Source organism: Equus przewalskii, chromosome 7 (genome assembly GCF_037783145.1).
Source record: "Equus przewalskii isolate Varuska chromosome 7, EquPr2, whole genome shotgun sequence".
NCBI classification, from domain to species: domain Eukaryota; kingdom Metazoa; phylum Chordata; class Mammalia; order Perissodactyla; family Equidae; genus Equus; species Equus przewalskii.
The window spans coordinates 36,045,648-36,073,330 of NC_091837.1; the positions used below are offsets into that span (position 1 = coordinate 36,045,648).

At 41.2% G+C, this 27,683-nt stretch overlaps 1 protein-coding gene across 6 annotated transcripts in view; it reads right to left on the reverse strand.

The window, feature by feature from the left end:
• Positions 1-2,117: 2,117 nt before the first annotated feature.
• Positions 2,118-27,683, reverse strand: part of PPP4R1 (protein phosphatase 4 regulatory subunit 1) — a 79,358-nt gene continuing 53,792 nt past the window's right edge. For all 6 annotated transcript variants that reach the window (XM_070629497.1, XM_070629496.1, XM_070629495.1 and 3 more), the window contains 10 exons: positions 22,308-22,831; positions 16,370-16,542; positions 14,965-15,060; positions 13,199-13,384; positions 11,358-11,519; positions 8,118-8,218; positions 5,272-5,392; positions 5,040-5,174; positions 4,186-4,327; positions 2,118-3,283 (listed from right to left, as the gene is read on the reverse strand). In XM_070629497.1, coding sequence (XP_070485598.1) covers positions 3,120-3,283; positions 4,186-4,327; positions 5,040-5,174; positions 5,272-5,392; positions 8,118-8,218; positions 11,358-11,519; positions 13,199-13,384; positions 14,965-15,060; positions 16,370-16,542; positions 22,308-22,831 — 1,804 coding nt within the window. In that variant the 3' untranslated portion in view covers positions 2,118-3,119. The remainder of the gene's footprint in view (positions 3,284-4,185; positions 4,328-5,039; positions 5,175-5,271; positions 5,393-8,117; positions 8,219-11,357; positions 11,520-13,198; positions 13,385-14,964; positions 15,061-16,369; positions 16,543-22,307; positions 22,832-27,683) is intronic.

Consider the following 27,683-nt stretch of genomic DNA (forward strand, 5'->3'; position numbering starts at 1 on the left):
CTTCCAGTATGCCAGGAAATCTATCACCCCGATTTAAAGCGGGACCTGGACCTAGCAAGTATAATATGACAGGCAGCCGCCCCAAGCGCCACCCAGGGACTGAGAGCCGGGGAGGGGCTCCGTGAGAAGACCAGTAGTGTGGCCAGCGCTGAGGGCGTTAGCATCGGGGCTCTCCCAAGAACTCAGCACTTGCCAACTCAGAGTTAGAGGGTTCCAGAAAAACTAAAGTGTTCTGGCACCACAGAAATATCTGCAAGACTTACGGACAAAGACCACTGGCAAAACGGAGACCCCCAAGCCACTCCACTAAACAGTCCAAGAGGGGGCTGGGTAAATGCAGAGGGACACTGAAAACTCAGGAAAGCTCACACATTCCTGCCAGCCCAGGGGAGGGAGGCAGGGATCGAGCAGGTCGGCAACTTGGAGGCAGGCAGGCTGGGGAGGAAGCTTGCCCAGGTGGGAGGGCGGGCAGGAGCAGGGAGAAACACCTGGCAATGACCAAGGACCCCCACGGAGCAAGAGCTCTCATGTTTGAAAAGTAGTTTTCCTCTTCACCGTGGTCATTCAAAAGTCCTAAGACATCACAAAGTATCTTCTGAGATTAGCTACCCAATATTAAAAACCTATGAGGACATAATTATTACCATTTTCTTCACTTTTCTATTGTGAAACTAATACTTTGAAGACCAAGTGGTTTGCAGTGTTTGCCTCCTGGGGGATTTCAAAGAACAGCTGAATCATCAATTTTCTACGTTTGCTTGGTTTTATACCGCCTTTGGAAGCCCAATTTCCTCCTTTTGAAGATCCTGTGCAAGGAGAGGCTGCACTTTAGACAGGACCCCACAGCCCTCACGTCCTCAGGGTTTGGCTGCCACTGCTCTGTCACACACTGGAAAAAGGGTCAGCCACACCTCCCCAGCCTTCTGCAGGGAGCCACACAAGGACTGCCAAGGTCACTACCAGACAGAGCTGAAATTAAGAGGCAACGCTCCCATCTTTTTCTTATTTTGCATTTCACTGGAGATTATTCAAACTGGGACCGCCTTGGTTGAACCGTATTAAAGCTGCTGGCCAACGCAGGCGCCTTTGTGTGCACTGCTGGCAAGGTGGCTGAATTCTCAGGGAGGACCTGGAGCACTTCTCACCCAAGGGGGTCTGAGATGTTCCTCAGGAGGATGCAGGCAGCAGCAGGAGGGCTAGAGAACTGGCCAGTGCATTGTTAAGTTTACAGGTGCTCTAGCATACCCTAAATTCGAGTTCTTTATCCCAAAAAGTACTGTTATCATTGCCATGGCTTTAAACAAAAAATGCAGCTATTAGTGTATAATTCTAATGTAATTATGGAACTGAAATTTTGGGGGGCAAAGTGTATCATAATAACTTTATAGCAGAGAATATGCACCTCAAAAATTAGGCTAAATTAAATCAAGAGACAACCTCCTTCAATCTCTGCTCTGACGCTCCTTCACAGAGTCCCCCCCACCAGCCACCAGACCATCACCTTTCTATTCTCCCTGGCCCCGCCCTTACCTTACTGCCCGCCTTACACCTTATCCACGGTCTTACTGATTCACCTGTCCCAGTGGAATCTGTTCACGCTTATGTTCCCAGTGCACAAATATCTGGGTTATGATGCAAGAACAAGACACCAATGGCTGACTTGTAATAGTTTGTACTGGAAGCAGCCTATATATTCCCAAATCCACACGCCAAGGTTCAAGCAGGGCTACTCCGCGTACTGCAACTAGGAGTCCCCGCTAGCTGAGTAGACAACCGGAATGCACAGAGGCACCAAGCACCGAGGCCGAGGCCTTTCAACCTGGCTCTAAGCACAATCACCTTTGATGCACAGCCCTTCGCGAAAGCACTTTCACATCTGACTGCAAAACCACCCTGTGAGACAAGGCAGCCTGTACTTGTTCCCATTTCACAGAGGCGACCGAGCTGAGCCGCTCTCCTGTGAACAAAGAGCTCCGGACAGGCGCTGGCCCCTGCTCGCTCTCTGGCAGCTGCAGGAGGATGCTCGAGGAGCCTGGAGCCAGGACGTCCCTCCCGTCAGCCAAGAGCAGGGACTGCGCAGGGGCCACATGCAGATTGGGAAGAAATTACTAAACCAGTTAAAAGACAAATATTTTAATCTAGTTTTCCCATTTTATACTAAATCATTAATACAGGTCACAAATTGCATTTATTCGCAGACATCTAGAAAACAATCAAAAGTGTATATATCTCTCTATATAGATCTTATTAATAAATTTTATTTGGACAAGAGAACTTGTGCCACAACAGTTTTAAACAGCATGATGAAAGACTGCAACACTCCCAAGAGTGGTCAGACACGTACAATATGTGAAGAAAAAGCTGCACCTCCGAGCCGAGCATGATCAAGTTAAAAACACCTGACATACAGGATACGTGCTAAGAAATTCCTTCAGGTCATGACCAGCATGAGAACAAATCAGGACGCAGATACTCAGCAAACGTTCTGTAAATGTGTACAGCAATATGCTGCATTTAAGAGTTAAAATCAGATTCTACTTTAGTGTTAGCATCAAGCCCTTAGGAGAAATCCAAAAAAATTCTCCTTTCCCATTTACACACATCGAAAACTATTCACACTTAGGGCCGAACCGGGCAGCTGGCCGCAGAACCCAACAGGTCCTTGCCTGCACGGAAACAGTGAGGGTAACACTGAAGGTCTCTTTCATATCCTGGCTCACAGCCGCCTTCTGGCTATAATTCCATCTATCAGTCGTTAAATAAAACCAGCAGAAAGCAATGCAGGTCTCTGGGAATCTCATCCCTTCCATAAGAAAAATGCTCTGCCAATTCAAGTTTCATTCAGTCAGGAAGACGGAAGGATTTAAGGCTTCGGTGACAATTATAATCCTCTGAGAAATTATTTTCCCTTAAAGTCAAGATAAGATAATAGTGTTTACTGTACTTTCTCTTGACTCATAAAACCCCTGGTATCAGGGGAGGCAGCTTGCACCTGCAATTAAGTCTGCGAGAGAGGACGGCCTCTCCCCCTCCCAAAGGCTGGCCCAAGACCACACATGCGGGGGCGCTGTGCAACCTCGGCCACCGAGGAAGCCGGACAGACACCAAGGCTCAACTCTCTAGTAGGTCGAGGAAGCTGTGCTCATGGCATCTTCAGAGATTTTGGTGCTGGCAGGGTGGATGCTTGCAAAGTACTTGACGTCGCTGTCGCGATCCATCTGAAGAGCCATGATGGCCTGCTCCACGGCTTCCTGATGGCAGCTGGCAGAGGTTAAGAAACAGTCTGGAAGTGACAAGTGTCAAGTACAAACAAAATCAGTCCAAGAGTTCAGAGTTGTGTCAAGTACAAGCATACAGAGTTCTCAGTCATTATAAAACATGATTTCCTTACGAGTATAAACACCAGCTATGTTGAATATAACTGATTTGTATTGTATGAAAAAAAATTCCCAAATCTAAGAGAATTGTAAGATTTACCCTGAATGTAGCAGACTAAATCTCACGGTATTCAACAGCAGGGAACCTAATAAATACATTAAAATTTATACCTGTTATAGCTATTAATTAGCTCAGTAAGGGGAAAAATACTTCCAAATACCAACCATACACACACTGAAAACCAGTCTTCTCTAGCCACTCCATCATAATTGCTATTAAAAAAACTTAAGTGAATTCCAAAGGAGAAAAGAGAAGCAGCATTTATCTCCTATTTTTTGAAGTCTATTACAAACTCCTTTCTGTGCTTCATCCATCAGTTTATGCATTCAAATAATATTTACTAGGAATTTTGGGGGGATTACAATAAATAAAACCAGCTGAATCTTGAGGAGCTTGTAATTTGCAGCAAAGCAAATAGTATGGGGCATTTGTCTGCTGCCTGACACTTTATGAAAAGGGGGAGGAGACACTCATGCCACCCAAACAGCAGTACAGCCCCAAACAGCAGTACAGATGTCAAGCAGGGTGTGCCAAAGGCCATACCTTTCCATAATCATAAGAGAATATCCAATTTGTCAGACTACTAACTTGTGAATTACAAAAACAAATTCAACTAGAAGAGCAGGGCGATAACTGAAAGTCCCTGTCCTTGTCCTTTAATTTTCTGTGTCCTCTCCATGTGCGCACTCCAGGAATAGGAAGCTCCCCCACACCAAAGACGCATCTCCCCAGAGAGGCACCACCCACCTTTTTCTAGCAGGGTTTGTCTTAACGTCTTTGCAAGGAGCACTCTAACGTTTGGAACCCTGTCATTTGCTAAGGTCAGCAAATGTGGCATCAGATGCACAGCAAACTGGTCCATGGGGAGGCACTCGTCTTCAATGACAGTCTGGGAAAAGAAACGACTGCTTCAGACTTGCCCATGTCGCCTGGGTACCACGCCATAACACTAGCTCAAGAAATGTTTTAGTAACAACTTAAGCGCCATAGATTTCAGTTACTGCTTTTTAAACCAATATTCCAGGCAATGGGGACTCAACACAAAAGCGACATTAAGCCCCACAGAGACGCACAGTTTCTAAACTGCTCCGCAGAGACCTGGGCCTTCACAGTCATGTTCATTTTCACACTTATGCTACAGGCCAGGCCTCGAGCAACCTCTAGTGGATGGCTGCAAGGTGTTAGCTGTTTTTATTTTTTGTGTGAGGAAAATTGGCCCTGAGCTAACACTCGTGCCAATCTTCCTCTATTTCACACGTGGGACGCAGCCAGAGCAGAGCACAGCTTGATGAGTGGTGTGCAGGTCTGCACCCGGAATCTGAACCAGTGAACTGGGGCTGCCGGAGTGGAGTGCACAAACTTAACCACTACGCCATCAAGCCGGCCCCGGGTGCCAGCTTTTTAAGAGCTAGGTGGACTGAGGGAGAGAGAATGAACTAGGCAGACTGACACCCAGCTCTGAGGGAACAGCTGATCCTACAAAGAGCCAGATGGCAAGTTCTGTTCCTTAAGATAAGAAAGACGGTGTTGAGAGAGGCAAGGAGTGAAAGAAACAGTTCTAGATAAAAACACGTGTCACAAATGGGTAAGTCCTCGCCCACCTGGCAGACAAAGACGAAGGCCTGCCGACCAGACCACTTGGGACATCTACCGAAGCTTTCCACGAGCTCGTTGATGAGATCCACGCCAAACGTCGGCGGGGTCGCCATGTGCAGCTTCTTCACCATCTCACTGACCTGGCAGAGGGAGCATGGAGAAGTGAGACACGGCTTCTACTCTATGATCTTATTAAAAAATGTGCTGATCTAAAATGGTAACAGCTTTAACACATACCAACTTGTAGGAAATCCAACGAACAGAAGAAACTTTATCTGCACACAGATTCAGGGCAATGGGGCGTAAATAGTCATAAACATCTCTCGGACTATATAATTCTAGAAGTAAAATCAGCTGTCTACAAAAATGAATTATAAAAATAAAAATATAATTAAAATTTTAAAATAAATAGAAATGAAAACAAGTTAATCACCTGAATGATGTGTAATACCGAATACCATCTGTGAGATGAACACGCACAGACTACTGATTGACCTGGTCTCTCATGCAAAGAATTACCTCCAGTCTCTGTGTATCTGGAAATGCACTTAAACATTATACAAGTTCAAGTCTCTCTTCCCCTCAGAATGTAAGGAAAACAAATGCTGTGGAATGGTGTCCACAGGGACTGAGACAGAGCAAAGTATTTCCTAGTATGTTCAGCTGGAACACGGAACACATTTTTTCCACAGTAACTGTTCTGAAAGTGCTGAGAAAATTCCATCTACAAATTGGTTATCTAAATAAGAAAGTTCTAGCAGTTTTAGGCAGCCTGGAGTGTATTTGTCAAGGCTATGAGCAGCTTCTAAGGGAATGCTCCATTTACCAGGGATAACTAAGAGGTTAAGAGGTCCTCCAGCAACTGTTCCGACGACACCTGATGAGATAGGAAGACTAACAGATCCACCAGGCTCACCTGAGTACAAGCAACAATGCCCCTGAAGAAATACCTTGGATATGAATGAGACCTTTGCTTTTCAGATTTTATGGTTAACATTATTCACACCTGTAATCAGCAGGAAGTGAACTATACACATGAATATAATAATGTAGCAACAACAAATGCACCTGCATATATACACAAACATAAATCCTCAAGGAGAGAGGCACACTTATCAACTCTATTTTCTGACACTGTAAACTTTCTCACCGGCCTCCCCTGGGTGCACACGAGAAAGCCTGGGACCAGAAAAGCAAAGTGGAGAAAGGCCCCTTGGCAGGCAGTAAGTGACTGCCACATGTTGGGGGACACATGTGAAACCCCACGCATTCCCCTGGGCCCTTCTCGCATACAAAGCAAAAGCCGTAAACTGCTGGTGCAGGGCAGCAGAGCCTGTCCACCCATGGACACAGACAAGGACAGACTGCAACTGGGGACAGAGAAGAAGCTATCCCGGGGTGGGAGGGGAGCAGCAAACCTTCTTGAGCTGAGACCCTACACGGATACCAAGCAGAAGTCTGCTCTGCTGGGGAGAGGCAGGAAACCTGTGCCCACACTGACCATACAAGGCAGAGACTAGATGCCACAGGGAGGCGGCGGGGATTCCGAGAAAGCCCAGGCACATAGGGCCTCCCAAAGACAGACGCACACTCAGAATTCCAGAGAGTCTCCCCTCTCTCAGGGAGAGGGTAGGCTACAGCTAGGGGAGAAGGACGAGAGCCACCTGCTTTGCAGGGTACAGGAGCAGCTGAAAGCTGAGGGTGGAATACTGACGCACGAAAGGCCCACGAGCACCCTAGCTCCCACCGTCAGCAAAAGGCAAGAGCAGCCCGCAGCTGGACGAATTAACGCTCACAGTGCACACAACGTAACCGCAGTGACCCAAGCCAGCTCGCTCCTGACTAGACGGACTCAGCCCTCCACGCGAGCGGCAGAAGCAGCATGTCCACTTCTAGTCAGAAGCCAGGAAGCTGGAACTCAATGGAGTGACATCTTTAACATACTACAAGAAACACTGTCAGCCCCAAATTCTATACGCAGCAAAGATACCTTTTAAAAATGCAGGTTTGGTCTAGAATCCAGAATATATAAGGAATTCTTACAATTCAACAACCCCATAAGACAAACAACCCAATTAAAAAATGGGCAATGGACTTGAGTAGACAGTTCCCTAGAGAACATACATAAACGGTCCTCAAGCACATGCAAAGGTGCCAACATCACAGTCATCAAGGAAATGCTAATCAAGACCACAATGAGATGCTACTTCACACCCACTATAACAATGGCTATAAGTGAAAAAAGGGAAAATGGAAAGTATTGGGGAAGATGCAGAGAAGCTGGAACCCTTATACACTGCTGGGAGCAAGGTGGAATGGTGCAGGTGCTGTGGGAACGGATCGGCAGATCCTCAACAAGCTAAGCACAGGACTACCAGACGGCCCAACAAACCACCTCAAAAGAACTGAAAATCTGTGTTCAAACAAAACTTGGTGTGAATGTTCACAGCAGCACTATTCACATCAGCCAAAAGGCAGAAACAACCCAAATGTCCATCGATGGATAAATGGATTTTAGAAAGTGGTAGAGTCATGGTGGAGTATTAATTATACAAAGTAATAATGTTCTGATACATGGTACAACATGAACGAATCTTGAAAACATGCTAAGTGAAGGAGCCAGACACAAAAGGTGACACGTTACATAATTCCATTTATACAAAATGTCTACAACAGGCAATCCACAGGGACAGGAAGGAGATCAGTGGTTGCCAGGGACAGAGAGGGACGAGGAGTGACTGCCCAAGGGCATGGGGCTTCCTTTGGGATGATGAAATGCTCTAGAAGTAGCTAATGCCAACGGCTGCCCAACACTGTGAATGGGCTAAATGTCACCTATGGCAAATTTGGTTATATGTATTTAACCACGATTAAAAAAAAACCCGAAGGTGAAACAGACCAAAAAAAAAACCAAACAAAACAAAAAATTCACTGCCGGCAAGACCTGCATGACAAGAAATGTTAAACGAACAGGATACTAGAGAGAAACTCAGATCCACACAAAGTACTGAACAGACGCAGCCCCGGGACTGATGAATGCATACATACCCCTCCACACGGTCTAACACACGGTGAGAACTTACTCAGCCAGCTCAGCTCGAAAGCGCCAATTTCTACTATTATCCGTCACCAAAAACTCCTGAAGTTGATAAAGATATTCTCTTCTTTTGTCAATATGAAGGAGCTGAAGTAACAAAATAAAAATATTCACTAGAACAAGGTATAGACATTACTTCTTTTACTAGACTGCTTAGAAACGACTATACATAATATGGTTAGCTCTTCCGAAGGATAACCATTTTAAGAATTGGTATTAAGTTCATTTCCCCCTGATGATCCCATTTACCTTCAAGAGTCATTATCCTCTTCTGACATATTTACTTCTCGAGCCAGTGAGGGCCCTCTGCCGCCCTCTCCAGTGCCCCGGGCACAGCCTTACTATAGCACCCACCCACTCTGCTCATCTTGTTACCAGGAACTCCTTGAACACAGTCATTATGCTCAATAAATAATTTGTTGAGTGAAAAAAAAAAAAATTTATCCCAATAATTGCTCTATAAATATTTAAAAGCAGGTTTATAGTCAACAAGGGGGAAAATCCTAACATTTGATATCAACAGAAGCAAATAAACATTAACTGTGTGAATAGGTAAGAATCATACAGAAAACAAAGCCTCAGTTTTAACTTAGTACTGTAATCACACACCTTCAGGGGGTGTGCTCTACAGACAGAAAGTGCTGAAGGAAATCTTGAACATTACTTACTTGACTTGATGTTGGAATTATTATTGGTGAAGTAATTCTGAAACTATTTCATGTATGTTGTAGAACTGAGCAAATAACTAAACATATTAATGTTGTTAAGAATAGAGTTTTTACCGTGAGAAAAAATATGAGGTGAAGAAAAGAGAGGAATTGCTATTGGATTAGAAGTAGGGATATCAATATGGATTAAATAATTTTAAAAAACTCAAAAAACAAAAATCCTGGCTCCTCGGCCAAGTGGTTGAGATGACACGCTCCGCTTCGGTGGCCCAGGGTTTTGCTGGTTCGGATCCTGGGCGCGGACATGGCACCACTCACCAGGCCATGCTGAGGTGGCATCCCACATGCCACAACTAGAAGGACCCACAACTAACAACATACAACTGTGTACCAGGGGGCTTTGGGGAGAAAAAGGGAAGAAGAAAATCTTTAAAAAAATCCCCCTCCCCAGCTCCTGTCTTCCCTAAAAAGGCCTAAAAAAATGACCCCCAGGAGAAATGTGCACATCTAGTGCCTGGATCTTGGCTTCTAAACACCACTCATCACTAAAAAAGACCAGGGCTCCTCGAGAAATAGCTGATTCCAGGCTGGGGCTGAGAAAGGAGAAGGTGGGCCTGAAGGTAAGGACGTGCTTTAACATGAGGGGACAAATCAAAATGACACAGGAGGCAGCCGTAACGGCTCCCATTAGCCAAATTTGATGTTTAAAACAAAAAAACAGAAATGGATTACATTACACTGAATAAAAAAATAATTCTAGAGTACACACTGATACTAAAAAAACTTCCAAAAAGGGGGAGGGAAAGAAGGGAAAGGGTATCTTTACATAAGAATGCCAGCTAGTAGGGCCGGCCCGGTGGCGCAGTGGTTAAGTGCGCGCATTCCGCTTCTCAGCAGCTGGGGGTTAGCCAGTTCAGATCCCGGGTGCGGACACGGCACCGCTTGGCAAAAGCCATGCTGTGGTAGGCGTCCCACATATAAGGTGGAGGAAGATGGGCATGGATGTTAGCTCAGGGCCCGTCTTCCTCAGCAAAAAGAGGAGGATTGGCAGCAGTTAGCTCAGGGCTAATATTCCTCCCTCCACCCCCCCCCCCCAAAAAAGAATGCCAACTAATAAATATAAGGAGGAACCGTAAAACAGAAAATCAGTATTTGACAATGAACACAGAAACAACTGATTCAGGCAAGAACCCAGTATAGATGCACAGATGCAAAAGCCTTGGGTGAAAGACTCGTGCAGGAAAGATGCTCAAGGAGTTTGAAAGCATCACCCCACCAAGTGGTTATTAATTACAAAGGTGAAAGGTCGTTTACAATGGAGAAAGTGAGCCAAAACTACCACAACCAAGCGACCAGACGCAGCACCACTGGTGATGAGAAGGCAGCATCAGTGACCCCTGGTGTGATGCACTCAGAACAACAACTACGTAGATGGTACTGTTCCCGCAAAGAAAACCTGTTCAACCTGTGTCTAGCTGTGCAACAACACGCAGACAATTTCAAACTGAGGGTGTTCTGCGAAACAACTGGCTTGGCCTCTTCAAAAATGCCAACGACATTAAAGACAAAAAGTCAGGGAAACTGTTCTCAATTTAAGAAGACTAAAGAGACATAATATTTAAATTCAATTTGCAACTCCTGATTGGACTCTGAACCGAGGGGGAAGAAGCTATAAAAGACGTTACTGGGACAATTTAGAGACATTTCAATGCGATCTGTATAAAATACAATATGGTATCAATGTTTTTTAAAAAGATTACAGTACGTCTGTACCTGAAACCTTAGCAGCCAATTTCAAGGCCAAAGTCTAAAAACAATAGTGTTCCAGGACTGAACAAGCTGCAGAGTCACGGCTGTTCACCTTAGAGATCAGAGATCCCACAGCGAAGGAGCAAGGATGGAAGGTCAATGCTCAGCCCCCGGACCACCACATAAAGCCTCCACATTCCATGTTCACGCAAAGTTTTTACATATATTTAATTTGATAATTTTGGAAAAAAGGTAGAGATGTTTGTAACCATGATCTTGTATCATTTAAAAATGAAAATTAGTGTAATTATTTCTAAAGTAAAAATTACAGGGGCTGGCCTGGTGGCATAGTGGTTAAGTTTGCACATTCCACTTTGGCGGTCCAGGTTTGCGGGTTTGGATCCCGGGAACAGACTTACACACTGCTCATCAAGCCAAGCTGTAGTGGCATCCCACATACAAAATAGAGGAAGACTGGCACAGATGTTAGCTCAGGGACAATCTTCCTTAAGCAAAAAGAGGAAGGTCGGCAACTGATGTTTGCTCAGAGCCAATCTTCATCACCAAAAAAGAAAGAAAAAAAGAAACAAACCCAAAAAGACGAAAAAAAATTACAATGACACCAGCAAAACTGATCAGAATAACACTATTTCTTTTTTTCTATTTAAAGTCATATCTCACCAGCAATTCATGACTACATTTTCTTACATAGAACATACAGAAATCCATCTTGGTGGTAGCAGAAAATCAAAATTTTAGATCTACAGGGAATTTAAGTGTGTTTTTATGTAAAAGAATTAAAAAGTTACCTTCAGAAAATCATGCAAGTGTTTAAGGACACCTATCCTGACTTCATCGAGGTCTTTTAAAAATCCATTAAAAATCGGAACCAGATCTGCAGCCGTCAGCTGGTCTCCAAGAATGACCGCCAGCTCGTGAATGGAGAAGGCCAAGGTCCTCCGCACCTTCCACTGCAGAGACGAACAGACTCAGTGAGGGAGCTGCGCACACAGCGCTCAGGGCTCTGACTTCTACAACGCATGGAGGCGATTTATATCTGAATGGTATTCATCTCAAAACATTAAATCAGAATAAAAGTAACAGTAAGCAGATTTAAAGATGCCTCCTACGTAATAAAACCTGGAGGAAGAAACGTAAATCCCTGCACAGTCTGTATCATCTCCTTTTCATTTAGGAGGAAAATAATGCTTGGAAAGCACTACGTAGCTTCCGTAGCTCTCTGAACACTGGCTGCCTGGTTTACCGATGCCCCACATCAATCAAGGCAGCCTAGTGACATCCTCACGTCACTGTTCCCCTTCCGCTTCCTGTACAGCCTATCCTGGACTAAAAAACAACAAAATTTGCTTTTAAGGAATTGGCAATTAAAGAAATGAAAAATAGGAAAATCTTTTGCAGAGAGCCCTGAAAAAGAACTCCTAAACAGAAATGGCTTGTGTTTACAGGCAAACTTTACATCAAAAACATCTTTTTCTTCATTTTGCCTTAATTTAAAAATCTTTACTTTGTTACTCGTAAGCTTAGAGCTTTGCCTGCTAAGAAGTGTTGTGAGCAAAGGTTTTATTCTTGCCCGCAAACATCAGAACCCGTTCTCGAAATAAAATTTTATACCCACGTTTGTTCTATCAAACAGATGAAGGCAGAGCCGTTCCGCTGGAGGGGAGGGCACGGGGAAGGCAGGGAGCCCTGCCATTCGGAGCCTCCCTCGTCACGAGGAGCCCTGAGAGCTCTGAGGAGTAAGACGGCAAATCCACCAATAATAGAGAAGGACTATAAGGAAACTGGGCTTTTGTGGTCCCTGCCCAGTTCCACTGCTGAAGAAGTGCGTGAACACTGGTTACCTAACCTCATAGGTCCATCAATTATGCTCTCTTAAGATTAATTTCAACTTCTAACTTGCTGAGTCAATGGCACTGATTCTTTGAAAAGCGCAGTAATTACTAAGACATTTAAGGGAAAATCATTCATATCTCCACATAAATTAATCTAACCAGACTGCTTTCTTAATAACTGGGAGATTAATTTTGCTGCAGGAATAGGCTTTGTGGAAGAGTGGAAAAATTCCAGTATACAGAAACCAGACCATAACAGCAGGGGAAGTTAAGTCAACAAAGCCTAGGAAAAGAACCCTCCCAAAGTCTCAGATATGCAGGCAAAATGACGTACAGTCAACACTTCACATCTGTGTTCTTCCAAGGGCTGGGGGTGGGCGCAGGGCACTCAGGGCCCCAAGCCCGGCAGCGCCAGTCCGGCCACAGGACCATTAAGGTTTGAAAAAGCCCAAGAGGCGCCGATAACACTGTTTCTAGGGGGGAAACGAAACCTTATATTCTCAAGAATTAATCCATACATAAACTCTAGACAATAACACATTTGAAGTTAGGAACTTTAGGCATGTCAAATGTGATGATAATTTCTAATACTTTAGATAAAAAACAAGCCACAAAACTGTGGACCTCGAACCATGCCAAAAGAAAGCTTTGTTATTACTTTTAAACTCTTCTGCACATAATTTCCTGTAATACCAAGTACTTGCTAGAATATGAACAGAAATTCTACTAGGTTCTGAAAGGTGAAACACTGTGCCTTCCCTATGCACGTCGGTTAATTCCTCAGCGGCCTCGCTCACCTGCATGTCTGACGCCAGTGTCTCGTAGGTCTCTCTCAGGCAGTGCCAGTTCCGCCTGCCGAGCGTCAGGGCCACTCCCGGAAGGCTGTATGCGCAGTGCTTAGCAATTTCTGTGTCGACCGTCTGTGCACGAGAGGGATCCGTCATAGACAAATACTGATCTAAGAGAGCCTGAGGAACAACATCCTGAGGAAGAGAGGCATGACAGTGACGCATTAGGAGCAGTTTAGACATAAATTAGGTAAACTTATTTTTAAATATATGGATTTAAGATAGCATCTCAAACAGGGGAGAAAAACCAATCTCTATTTTTCAGGTATCTAGTAACTGAAAAGAGCCAAGAAAAATATGCTAAGGGAAAAATATATATAAATAAATAAGCAACTCTAGGAGAAAAATGACGACTCAGATGCTAAAAGAGACAACAGCTAAACAGAGGATTAGAACTGATTACTAAATGTAAAAGATACACTAAAGAAAAGAACAGCAGCTTTTCCTGTTGGCAAAGACCACAGAGTTTAGAGTTTGATGGAACCCGGAGAACATGGGAAACAGGCACACCCGTGCACTATTATCAACACGTATTTTTAGAAAACAACACCCACCTTTAGATGGAAATTTAGCAATTATTATAAAAATTTAAAGCGCATGTATCTCCAACCATTTGTATAAACGTGAGGGAAAAAAGAATGTATGTATAATATAGCTTGGGAAGGAGACACACAAGAAAGGTAAAACTGATTGCTTTGGGGGAAGAAAAGTGGATGGTGGAGGAGAAAAACAGAAAAAACATCACTGAATGCCTTTGGACCTTTTGAATTGTGAACTATGTAAACTTATTAGCTATTAAAAAAATAAACTAAAATTGAAATAAACTCATTCACAGAATAAGACAATCTTTATGTCTCGACTTGCAAAGCTGCCTACACGTAAGTGATAACAGCATGTTTTATGACATCATGAATACTGGTTCCATTTGTAATAAGCAGATCAAATGTAAAGAACACGTGCCATCTGACCTAGCAAACCTTCTTACAAAAACATATGGTCCCAGAAGCAAACACCGCACAGAATGATGATGAACGGAGCACCACGTGTAATATCACAGCGAAGCTAAACCCGGATGTGCACAGCGCTGGGGAAGGGCGGCGCCTCCTCAGAGCAGACAGCACACGGCGCCGGCGGCTGCTGTGCTGCTGAGGGGCAGGGAGGCCTCACGCACTCAGGGAGAGACCTCCAAGAGAACAATTCTTTAAAAAATAGAAAAAACAGAGAGGCAAGGTACAAACGATCATATTCCAGTGATTCCAAAAGCATATTTTCCCACATTAAAAATCTCTGAAACTGCAGTTCAACTTGTCTTGATGCACTTCATAATGGTTCTGAGCTATTTTTTCATGTTTTCATCTGAAATCAAGCTGTATCATACTTCGTGGCAACTTAGGCATGGTGAAATATCTGTATGATGGGATGATCCTATTTGTCTTCCAAAGACAAAGTGGGGTACATAGGCACCCACCAAAAAATTCATGAAGAAATACAGAAGGCACGATGATCCGAGGGGACTCTGACCAAGGTGTGAGAAGAGGAACGTTTCTGCTTATATTTCACTACCCTATTATTTGAATTTTCTTATCACAAGTATGATACACTGAGTCTTAATTTCTAAAAAACTTCATTATAAGAAGGACCAAATTCAGTGAGAAATGGGTTTCAAAGCAGAATTAGCAACATCTACACAAAATAAAGCACTTTTTGTCACTTACCTGTACTTTAGATCTCCTCTCCTCATCAGGACTAAAACTGCTATTGGTGCTCAAGTCCGAATCATTGTGGATATAGCGAAGGGTGGAGTCCATATTCTGTCAGGAAAAAACATTTACTTAAAGAATTGTCCTGTCTGCAGGTTTCCTTCATTTAACTATCTTATCAAATGACTTACCTTTCAAGACTACCAAAAGATACAAATTCAGATAAATTCTTCACACTTTTAAAAGTTTATAAACCTACCTAACCTCATAAGAACTTCTGTTGCCTTAAATCAAACTTGCCGATTAGGTTGCTAAACGTGTGAAAATGAATTCCAGAGTGAAACTTACTAAAGAGTAAATTTAGAAGTAATTTTGAAACAGTTCAGATATCTAAAATTACCTTATTTATAAAACAGTATCTAGAAGGTGCTTTCAGTCAACTGTTTTAAAGGCCACAAGATGTTACATACAGTTTTTCTTCTATGTTTCTACTCTTGGCTATTTCTAATTTTACAAATATATTTTTTAACAGCCCCCAAAAAACCCCAAAACAAAACACTTTCTAAAATGCAATGGTATCATAGTGCTCAAATCTCCAGTGATGACAAGCGGCCACTTTCATCCTGATGCCAGTGCATTCTACAAGATTTCCAACTATACCAGATGTCACCTCTAAAAAGCAAAACAGAAATCCACTACCGTTCTAAGAACCCTCTTGCCATCCCCGTGTGTACACAGCCACTCTTTCCTGAGCTTATCATTTAAGCCACTGTGATCTGCAACCATTTGATTCTGGCAGTCAGTGGTGTATTCCTTCTCCCTGTTTATATAAACGAGGGAGAAGAAATACTGATACCAAACAATGCTGCCTTGGCGGGATGTCGTGGGAAATGAGGGGAGGATCATACAGAACAGCTCCAAGTACACAGCGAAGACAATGCTGGTGACAGTACCCACCCTCACACTCCAGAGTCCAGATATGCCACTGGCCCTCCGCAACATGGCCTCAAGTCCCGATCTTCTGCTCAGAACACTGTGTTGCTTGCTGCAGTGAAATGGTCCCATCAGAAACAAAGCACCTCTCCAAAAAGAAAAGGGAAGAGTTAATTATTCTTGATAAAGGGCTTTGTTTCCAGTAAGACTATTTCACTGCAGTAAGCTACATTAACGTTGCGGCTCCTCAACTGGTCATGTAGACAGGAACGGGATTTACTTTTCCAAGCACTGAACATGACACTTAATGTCACACAGATAGGATGTGGTGACAATTACTTTTATTTTAGATGCAAAGGGAGAGCTGAGAAAATGAGCAAGAAACAGAAGGTACTAACTAGACAATGATTAGCTACAACTATTCCCCAACAAAAAGACCTCTGATTCAAACTGCTCTCACTTGATACACACTCCATGGAGCCCTTACCTCCACAGCACTGCTGGCGAAAGGCACAGAGGCATCGGGACTCCTTCTGCAGTTTGCTAGTTCACTGACGCCCAGTGCATCCTGCGCATCACTTCTCTGTTCTGTACTGCTGGCCTCTTCAGGAGCATCCAGACTGGAAGCACGCAGTGCAGCAGACAGCACGTCCACTTGAGCTGTGGGGAAACGGCAAATGAGTGGCAGAATTACAACAAGCTGACAAGTTTTCTTCCCTTTGCATTATACATTATCAATGAAATGTATACTTTTTTGACACTGCCATCAAAAAGCTGGAAAAAAACTCTACTGTGGTGAATCATTAGTTCTCCAGGAGAAAAAGTAGAAAACTAATATGCTTTCACGAGATTAAAAATGTTTGTCTACTACTGTACATTATTCTGCGTTAGTATGAAAAGAGAAATGCTATCTAGTTTTGAAGGTGCTTCCAGTTTATTAAAAGGAGTCAATTTCAGTATAAGTTAACTATGTTTTGGTAGTGCATGAATCGAACTAACAAGGCTTACTTACTAATCTATTTTAGCAGAAGAGCAGTCACACAAACCCTGCCAACATAAAACAACGGTAATTACAAAGATTTTTGTTGCAGTTACATTTAAACATCTCATATCTTACTCTAGTTTATTTTATTCTTCTCTAATTCTTTTTGAAAATGAAATTAGTGAAATGTCTCAAACATAAAGATCCCAAATAAGCAGTGTGTTGCTTGCAGCAAGCCAAAATGATAACTTACCAAGGCGTGGTTCTTAACTCAGGCAAATAGCATTGTCTATGATTTGAGTTACTCCTTCATTATTGAAGTGATTCAAAACTAGGATTCTTCCTTCCCCCAAATAAATGAGAAATTTAGCAAAAAATATTGCTTAGCATTACTTAACAATCCAACTGGATGTTGAAAATAAAAAACTCATAAATTTTAACTTCAAATTTATTTAATACAAAGATTAGAAAGTGTGTGCCTACTCCAGTTAAAGATTATAAAAAAAGCAATCAGAGTAACTGTTTTATTAAGATAAGCTATTACTAAGCGGCAGCATTTATAAAATTCTAGCCTAAGTTCATTAGTTACCTGGCACTAGAGATACAAAAACATACAGGATGAGGCTTTATTCTATGAGGTCATTATTTGCTAAATTAAGTAAGTAAACTGAAGGTCTTAATCATGAAAAGTATCTTCATTCTTTTGAGGATTTCAGCTGCAATTTGTACTAATCCTTTTAATCACTTTCACTCCCCCTTTTGGAATCTTTTAATTTTCCAAAACGAAATCAAAATAGTACTAAAGGAGATTGCACAATACATAAAGGTTAAAATGTTTTGTCTCCCACAAAACGTACGGGGGTGTGTGTGTGTGTGTGAGTGATCGCTGACGCATCTCAATTCTGTTCCCTGGAAAATAACTAACAAATCAGAGCCTTTCACAGAAAATGCCTTTAAATAGATTACATACTTCTCTTTGTCTACATTAATTTTTATTTTTAGGTTTGTACCTTCATAAAAGTTTAAATGAGTTCATTGTGAAGTTACCTTTTTCAAAAATTGATATAAAGATCAAGAAGAGTGAGCCTAGTGCTGAATGCCGAGGAAAGCTGATGCTTACATTCTCCAGCCAGAGAATGAGGTAGAATCTAGTGCTTGGCTAATACGGAAACTTCAGCAGGATATACCACCATGCTGAATTTAAGAACGCTGAACACACAGGTCTTCACCAGACCCGCATTTTACTTACAGTGTGGACTGAAATCCCAGCACCAGAGCTCAATGAACCATGGATGTGAGAAACACAGTCCCTAGTGACTCATGCTCAGAAACAGGGACCACCTGGAAACTGAATTTTACACCTTCCCTGAACAAGCTGGTACAGCTGAGCTAAACCTTTATAATCTCTAACTCTTCCACAAACTAAACTGGTGGTTAGTCGCAAATTCCTAACAATCTGTTGATTTCAATCAGTGAACAATATGATTTTTTAATCATGACTGCTAAAAGGGTCTAATTCTTCTATTGAGCCTAAATTGGAAAGGAATCTTTGTTTTGTGAGCTTGGGCAGTTTTTCTTTTTGTAGTCTATGAACCTACCTACGGTAAATCAAGCTGGCATCAAGAACTCTACTGAGCCACTGCTCAGGTCCACTCCTGAAGCAGCCTGGCAATTCCAAATGCCAGGGACTCTGAAACTGCTCTAGAGGAAGACGGGAAAACCTCAAATTCCCTAGGTAAGTATTTTGGAAAAGGGGATCTTATACACCTTCATTTTTACTACTTCCCTTTCTGGCCTTCCATGTAGGATCTATTTCTGTTCTTATAACCAAGAAAGGGCTTTCTTTTTCTGACAGGAATATCTCATTCTAGTCCCTGGAAACACTTAAAACTTTTGACCAAAAATCTGCACACAAAAAAACCCCCTATCAAAGCTTCGAGGAAGGTAAGAGTTAAATTACAGGAGTGTGAAGCAAAGCCTGCCTTAAAAGAGAAAAAACAAGTCTTACTATTGTTTCCCACGGCACTGAACGGCAACATGGGCAAGCCCAGGTGAGCGGAGGCTTGGGAAGCTGGCTCGTGCTGCAGAGGGTACACCCTAAGGGGGTCCTCTGGGCGGGGCCTCCCCACAGCTCACCGCCCAACTGTCAAGAGAAAATGTACACATGCAACATAATGAGTTTAGTCCCCAGTCAGAATTTAGTTTCCAATTTTGGATTCAAGTTCTGCCTTTCAAAAAGGTAGATATTTTCTGACAGTTCGAAGGAAATGACTGCCTGCAATGGCAGAATTAGAAAAGGCATCCAAACTTAAGCTACAACCTTTAAAAACTCAAATCACCTTCCAGCACTACAGAAAACTAAGGCAGCATTACTGAAATTAACATACCCTCAGATTTCAATAAAATCAAATGCTTGAGAATTCTGCAGCCTAAGCAGCAAATGCCAACACGGCCCAGCGATGCTGTCCAGCAGCATGCGTGACGCACAGGCAGTTTAGCACTGCCTCACCTCCTGGGCTCTCTGAGGCTGCGATTTCTGCCGGGGTCACTGCTGCTCTACACCTAGCGCCTAGGAGAGGATCTGGCACATAGTAGGCCCTGCATAAGTAATGCTGAATGAAAGCCTTGGTCAACAGACATGTTATGGAAGGATCATCATCATGAACAGAAAAAATAACAGGACAAATTTACATCATGGCACATTTAAGAACTGATTAAATCAAAATAGAGTACTTGTATTGAAATCTCTCAACTGCAGCCTGTAAATTTACAATACAATTTTAAGTCAAACAGTATTAGCCATCTTCATATCCTGAAACTTATATGTACGTGTAGGTCTTTTTAAAAAGCAAACTATGGGGGCCGGCCTGGTGGCGTAGCAGTTAAGTTTGCACTTTCCACTTCGGCAGCCCAGGGTTCGCCGGTTTGGATCCCGGGTGCAGACAAGCCATGCTGTGGCAGGCATCCCACATATAAAGTAGAGGAAGATGGGCACGGATGTGAGCTCAGGGCCAATCTTCCTCAGCAAAAAAAGAGGAGCATTGGTGGTGGACGTTAGTTCAGGGCTAATCTTCCTCAAAAAAAAAAAAAAAAAAGCAAACTATCCATATTACCTTTAGCTTATTTTTAAAAAAAGAATTTAAAGTAGCATAGTCAATATTTCAGTTCCTATTTGTTGTGTGCTTACTATGTGTCAGAGAACTAGCAGGGACTGTAACACAGCGAGAGCTCCCAGAACAGGCTTAAAGTCCAGTTAACAAGCTTTTTTTCATGAAAATGGAGTATAATAACCCCAAAATATGAGTTCTTGAAGTTTGATCAACTGAATATAGCTTAAGTTGATAAATGATAATAAAATTTATTTAAACAAAAAGCTGAAAGCTGTAAAGACAAACATTTCTGAAGAGTTGACTGTCCTAAGCTGCACACACTCTCAGGTGTAATTCTCTGTCTCAATTCTCCTCATCTGGGGGTGGAAGAGAGTGGGAGGGATGGAGGCAGACTGTCAAACAAAACAAAAAGCTCAGTACTTGCTACATCATCAAGGTGCCATAAAATGCAGAATAGTGGTTCATGGAGGGTAAAAATCACTGACAGGAGCCACAACTGACGAATGAGTAAAGAAAGTAAAGCTGCAAGGTTTTCACAAAAAATAATCTGCCACGAGAGATAAAGAATAGGATTTTTTTTTTTTTAGGAAGATTAGCCCTGAGCTAACACCTGTTGCCAATCCTCTTTTTGCTGAAGAAGACTGGCCCTGAGCTAACATCTGAGTTCATCTTCCTGTTATTTTATATGTAGGACGCCTGCCTCAGCATGGCTTGACAAGCAGTGTGGAGGTCCACGCCCAGGATCCAATTGGTGAACCCAGGGCTACTGAAGCAGAGTGCACAAACGTAACCGCTGTGCCACTGGGCTGGCCCCAAGAATAGGATATTCTATTGAAAATATTCAGTCCTCTGTTCTTGCCCTTATTTCAGAATATAATAAAAAGGAATGGACTACTGATACATGCAACAACAACAGCGTAAATATCAAATACATTATGCTATATATTGCTTGATTCTATTTATGTGGCATTATGGAAAAGGCAAAATCACAGGGACAGAAAACAGATCAGTGGTTGGAAGGAAGGACTGACTAGAAAGGGGCACAAGGGAATGTTCTGGGGTGATGGAACTGTTCTGTATCTTCACTGCGGTGGTCACACACAACTGTACGTGTCTGCCAAAGTTCACAGAACTGTCCATTCAAAAGGCTGAATTTACTGATATAAATTAAATCCCAATAAACCTAGAAACAAGGTTAAAAAAATAAAATTGACCATCTGCCAGTTATATTAAAATAACTTTCAACAACCAAGGACATGAATTTACCTTTAGTCAAATCATTTACTTTTCTCCAAGTGTAAAATTATGATAGGAAATCTTTAAAAATCACAATAAATTAAAGCCAAATAACGATAACCGCTTACTTTACCACAACTGATGCAATTTGCAAAGTTTAGACACAGTAAGGTTTTGTATGTTTCAGAAGAATACTGAAGATATCACTTTATCTGCTTTAAAAATGTTTATACTTCCTAACACTGAGAAAACTGACAGTTCAGAAACTTTAGTTTTTGGAACCAGGAAAAAAAATCCACAAAGTGATATAAGATCTGAAGACTTGTAGTTGTGGGATTTTTCAGAACTGTTCTTTCTTTTAAATAACACTGCAGCTTTCACTGAATGGCTGTGCAGAGTCATCGGGAAGGCCGCGGTCTTCAGAGGAGCAGAAAGAACACTGCATCAGGTTCCAGCCCCACGGACCTGAAAGCAGCTCCAAGCCCAGCAAGCGCAAGAACTGCTCCAGGACATCTCATTCCCGCCCCGACTGACTCAGAACACACCTTCCACTTAGCAGGAGGCAACTGCTTATTCAAGAAAGAACCACCTCGAAAGCTGTTGTTCACAATGAACTAGTCTAGGTGATACATGTGTAACCCAATGGAAAAAAGTCAAAACTGAGAAACAAAGTTGTGAGCGTCCACGGCTCTTAAAACATCATATTCGACAAGAAAATAGATAACTTTGTTTACTGTTAATATAGTCTTTCCTCAAAAAAGAACACTGCACCCGCTGCTATTTTATAAAAAACCTAATGAGACCCAGAACAAAAGAGTTAAGGCTCAAGATTTACAACTGTAAACGTACAACCTTTGTTTGAATGACTGCGACAATTTCAGAGTGATTTGTGAATCAACAAATCTGTATATGCTACAGTTACGAACACAGTGATTAGCTTATCAACAAAACTTCCTAAAAATCAGATTTATCATATTCATCAACATAAGAATACATAACAACATAATGGTCAAAAAAATCTTTTAAAGGCAATTTTTCTGGAAAAATAACATTTTATATCAGCTTTAGAATAAAGAACTTGACTGACTCTCCCATACCTTTAACATCTGGATCATCAATATGTGGCTCTAGGTTTTCTATCATTTCTTCAAGCTCCTTTCTGGTGGCCATGGTGATACTTGGAGAACCCGGGGTGGGGACTTCAGGTGCTGCTTCTGCTGTTTCTGGGCTGAATTTATCCTCAGAGCCCTGTTCAAGCTCTACGTCTAGATCTATCTCAGGAAGAGGAGTCCTCCAGAAATGGAAGGAGTTGTACAATTCCTGATCTAAGAGAGCTGAATCTTGTGAACTGGTGCCAACTTCTGGCCGTAATGTAGATTTGTGGTTACCAGGTTTTTTATCATTCTCATTACTAGCGGCTTCCTGATGAGACTCTGAGGACAAAGTACAAAGTAAAGAGCTGTCCACTGAAACACTTATTTCACCTGGAGATTTGCTGGATGTTTCAGCATCATCTTCCATCGTGCTTTCCAGTTTGACACTGGAATTACTAGTACTGGGATCTGCAGTAACATCCTCTGGCCTGATTAGTATATCCTCTGGAACTTCTTGATCTCTGATCCTTTTATTGTTTCATTTGGGGGAAAAAAATGAAAGTATAAAAATAATTACTGAAAAAAAATCAATGAAAGATACTACACAAAGCATTTAGATAAGTTAAAATATTAAAAATTAGATTATCTGTACAATTGAGTAGTTTATATCTATTACTGATAATGCTTCTTTTTCCATCAGTAGTTGTGTTCAGAAATGTAAACATCTGTTGAGTGTAAGTCTGGATCTTAAAGCATTACATATTAGTTGGCTAAGAGAACATTTAAGAACCCTGGGATTCTACAATGCAATGTGAATTTCAATAATAAAAAAACTAAAGAAAAATAGTAGAAAGATAAATTTCTACAACACATTTTAAGACAGACACATTATAAAAATTATCTGAATTTTAAGATTACGGTATTGCCACTCTGCTCCAATGACATTGAAAAGTTGAGAATTAAAACCTATTTGTTTACATAAAAAAATAGAAAAACTAAACCTTCACACAGCATTAGAAAAGATCCTTATCTACTACCTCACAAAACACATTAAAATCCACTTCAATGTAAATAAAAAGTTATTTTTATTTCTTCCATACTTTCCAGCTCTACTTCCAAAGGTTTTCCCAAAATGGAGTCATGACTTAATTGACAAGGACAGATGGTGCGAGTCCCTCCATCAAGCCCATGGGCGGCCGCCACCCGCTAGCTACACTGAAGCACCACAGGAGGTGGGACGTCCATCTCCTCTATTTCATTTGACTCAATTAAATTTAACAAACATGTACTGAGCACCTACTAGGAGCCAGGAAATGATACCGATATTGCAGATTCAGATGTGATGAGATGTAGCTCTTGCTCGGGACATTACAATTAGGGGCAAATAGGAGAAATGAACATATCAGCAAACAATCCCCAGAGCGGTAAGTTCAGATGGATGCACAACGAACAAGCACAGCAGAGACGGGAGTTGAAATGAAAAGGTTTTAGAGGAAATGACATGAGTTGTGTTTAGAAGAACTAACAAATGTTCATGACACTAAGGGAACAAAACGTATTCAAAGAAGAAAATAGCACATGCAAAGGTAAAAGTGACAGAAGTGTAACATTCAGAAAATAGCAATGAGTTTATCGTGGCTAAGAGAAGGAAAGGATGGACAACAAGAATGAAAAACTTCGCAGGAACCACTGTACTCCATACTAAATACCTCTACAATTTATCCTATGGACTACAGGAAATAATGTAGGAATTAAGCGAATTACATTTCTAGATGAAATTTTTTTGAAAGACCATTCTGGAAGTAGTATGGAAAATGGGTTGGAGGTAAGACAGGAGGCAGGAATTACAGAAGAACAGGTGAGAGACAGTGATGACTTTCTGAATGAATGCAGTGTTCTGGGTGCCACAGAAAAAGCGAACACATTCAAATGATGACAAAACCAATAGGATCTGTTTACTATGGCATGCTGGAGATGACAAAGGGAGGCATCTAGGAAGATTTCCAGTAAGAGCAACTGAATAGATGCTGGTAGTACCAACTAAAAGCGAAAAATGCAAGAACAGTTTAATGAGAAAGCTAACGAGTTTCAGTTCGGGCAGGCTGAGTTAGGTATCTATTTCAAATTCTAGGTGGTGATGTGCATGGGAACTGGGCAGACACTGGAGACAGATTTGGAGGTCATGAACTCAGAAGGACATGCGCAGGGCTTAGATGTGTACGAGGCAAGAAATACGAATGAAGGAAAACACAACAGTTGTGTAGAAAGAAGTCAAGGCATTTTTCTTGTATAAAAGGATGGTAAAGATGAGCATATTTTTAGGCTTAGAGAAAGAGGTTAGAAGAGATGAAGGAATTGACATAGGAGACTGAAGAAATAACTGATAAAGCAATGTCTTTCTGAGAAGAAAGGATATGGGCTGAACAACACAGGCAGACAGAGTAAATGAGTGAAGAGAGACCTCTTTCTAAGAAAGATGAAAGGGAAATAAGGATAGATATATATGTAAGTTTGTAAGCTGAGTGCAGGGGAAAAACTAAGGTGCTCCTTTGAAACATTATGTGCCTTTAGATATACCCAATAAAAGATATTAAAGAGGAGGCTTCCTAGGACTGTGCAAACAGAAGGGGACGTTAACGCCTATGTAACACCCCAGTTCAAAAGCCACGATACGTGTTCTCATGAAATTACCACCTTCCCTCTGATTAGGCTTCAACTCATAGTAATGTTCATACTGTTTCAGAAACATATTTTTAAAAAAATTTAAAATACAGATAAAAATATTTAATAAGTCATCTGAAAACATACCACACAGTGATAGCATTCTAAATTCTGGTGTTTATCTTCCACCTTATAACTACAAAATACATAGAATGCACATGCAGTAAAATTGTTACGACTATGACAGAACTGGACTGCAAGCTCTTAGATTCTTATCCCAATGCTGGCATTACATTAATATCAAACTCTGAGCCTTTTAAGGACTCAAGATTCCACAATTACTCCTTATTCATAAAAATGGGGGATTGGCCTAGATGACCGATAAGATCATTTCCCTCTCCAAAATAGTTCTTGAAGCTAGTCCTATTACACAAAATGAATGTCTTCTATATGTGCATGAATTATATAATATTTTCCAATCATGTTTGTCCTTATTCAAAGTTTTTTTTGTTTTCTTTTAAAGAACATTAGTGGGATAACTGGTGAGATTTGAATGAAGTCTCTAGATTAGATGAAAATATTACATCTATGTTAATTTCTTAATTTTGATAATTGGACAGCAGTTCTGTATTAATGTCTGTGTTTTGAGGAGATACACAATGAAATATTTAAGAAAAGTAAAAAAAAATCCTATCTAAAATTTATTCTAAAAGAATTGAGAAAGAAGAAGAATAAAGCAAGTATGGGAAAACTTTAACATTTGGAGAATCTGGATGAAGGGTATCTGGATCCTTTGTGCTATTTTTGCAGTTTTTCTGATATCGTGAAAACGAAATTTTAAAAATTACAGTAACAAGATATTCTCTGGTGGGATGGGGAGCAAATGTGTAAAACTTGTAAGACTTCATCTATTATCTGATGAATTTAAGAAACTTCCATTTAAAATACACAAAAAGAACCCAGTTAAAAAGCCATTCAGTAGGTAAAACTATGCCAAGGGTCTGGAGTTCTTTGATCTCTCTCACCATAGTATTAACATTAAATTTTAACATTCTTAGCAGGAAAAAAAAAGAATGACCGGCAAAGCCATTCTGTCTGTCTAATGTAAAATTACTAGTCTGTCCAAACTTAAAGCTCCTAGTACGGTTTTAAAGAGACAAAAATTTTTTCCTAGTATTAGATTCTGGGAAGCATTACTACATGGATGAATAACAGTTGCTTTAAACTGTCAAAAATATAAATCCTCTAAATACTGATTTTTTCTGGAGCTGGATAATAGTCAATGCAAGATCAAGCTGCTAAATGCCAAAATTCTGATATTCTTAACTGGCAGACTTTCAAATGCTATTATACAAGCAAAGACTGTTTTGAAAATTGAGGAGACTTAAGATTCTGCATAACGAGAGAATTATCCTATCTCCTAAGAGATTGCAGGAAACAAGAACACCAGAGAGTAGGCCAGAAATTTCTCTCCAAAAGAACCTTAAGTTTCCTTTAGTGTCTACATAACTTTACAGGTAATATCTTCAGAGTTCTTGACTAAACACCACAGGCCTAGGAAAATAAGTACCTGTATTTCAAGGAGAAAATGACAGGTGGAGCGTCTGGTTAAAGCAGCACTGTACCCTGAGATGAAAGCAAAGAACGCTCCAAGACACATCTTTAAAATACTGTGAATTAACTAAGTGAAGGGTTAACACCAATGAAACGCTTCCAAATGCTTACCAATATCAACCAATTTACTTTCACATAGTTGGCATTAAGTTAAACTGACAAAAACCAGCATAAATGGTTTAGTTACTTAAGGCTTTTGAGATTAAATCCATTCTTTTCTTACAATAATTCATTCAAGATTTATGATGTGCCAACCACATGCCAGGCCCAGTGAAGGGGTTAATATACACAAAGATAAAGAACTCGATGGCTACGCTCGAGGGACTTGTAGTCTACAGGATGATATATGCAAACATACAATTAAGATGATGATTACAATTAGTGCTCTCTTTCCAGTGCTCTTGATGGCTGAGACACAAAAGCTCTGAACTTCCTGAAAAACTCAGGAAAAGGTTCATGGAGCTGGTGAGTCTAGAGAGAGGAAACACGCTGACATTCACTTTGTTAATGTGAGTATGGACGCAACAGGACGGCTTCCCAAACGGACAGCAGGGAGAACCAAAAGAACACAGAGCACTCAGAGAATAACATAATCATTGGTTTCACTAAATAGAAAATAGAATGCTTATTTTACGTAATTTAAAAATACAAATTTGAGTGTTTAACTCTGCTTCGGGAAGTAGCTTTCATTAACACCTTCAAAGAAGCATTAATAGCTTGATCAAGGGTGACCGAAAGATAAATCTGGTATATAAAGTCAGAGGTTTATAATCAATAAAAGCTTCAAAGAGTATTAAGGGCTATTAAATGTTTCCAGGATCAGATGAAACACTATATAATAAATAAACAGTAGTGGAAATATATTGCCCAAAACTTGCTTACTTTGTAAGATATTTCTTCAAGAAATCTGAATTCTAGGAAACTAAGAGGACCTTGAGAGCAGGAACCAAATTCTACATTTCTGTCTACAATAGCTGGTTCATAGTAGGTGCTCAATTAATTTTTGCATACTCAATCAATCTTAAATAACAAAACAACAGTTTTAAGAGTTTAAAACAAAAGCCATTGCAGTATTTAAGAGAGGGTAAACAAACTAATGGCTCT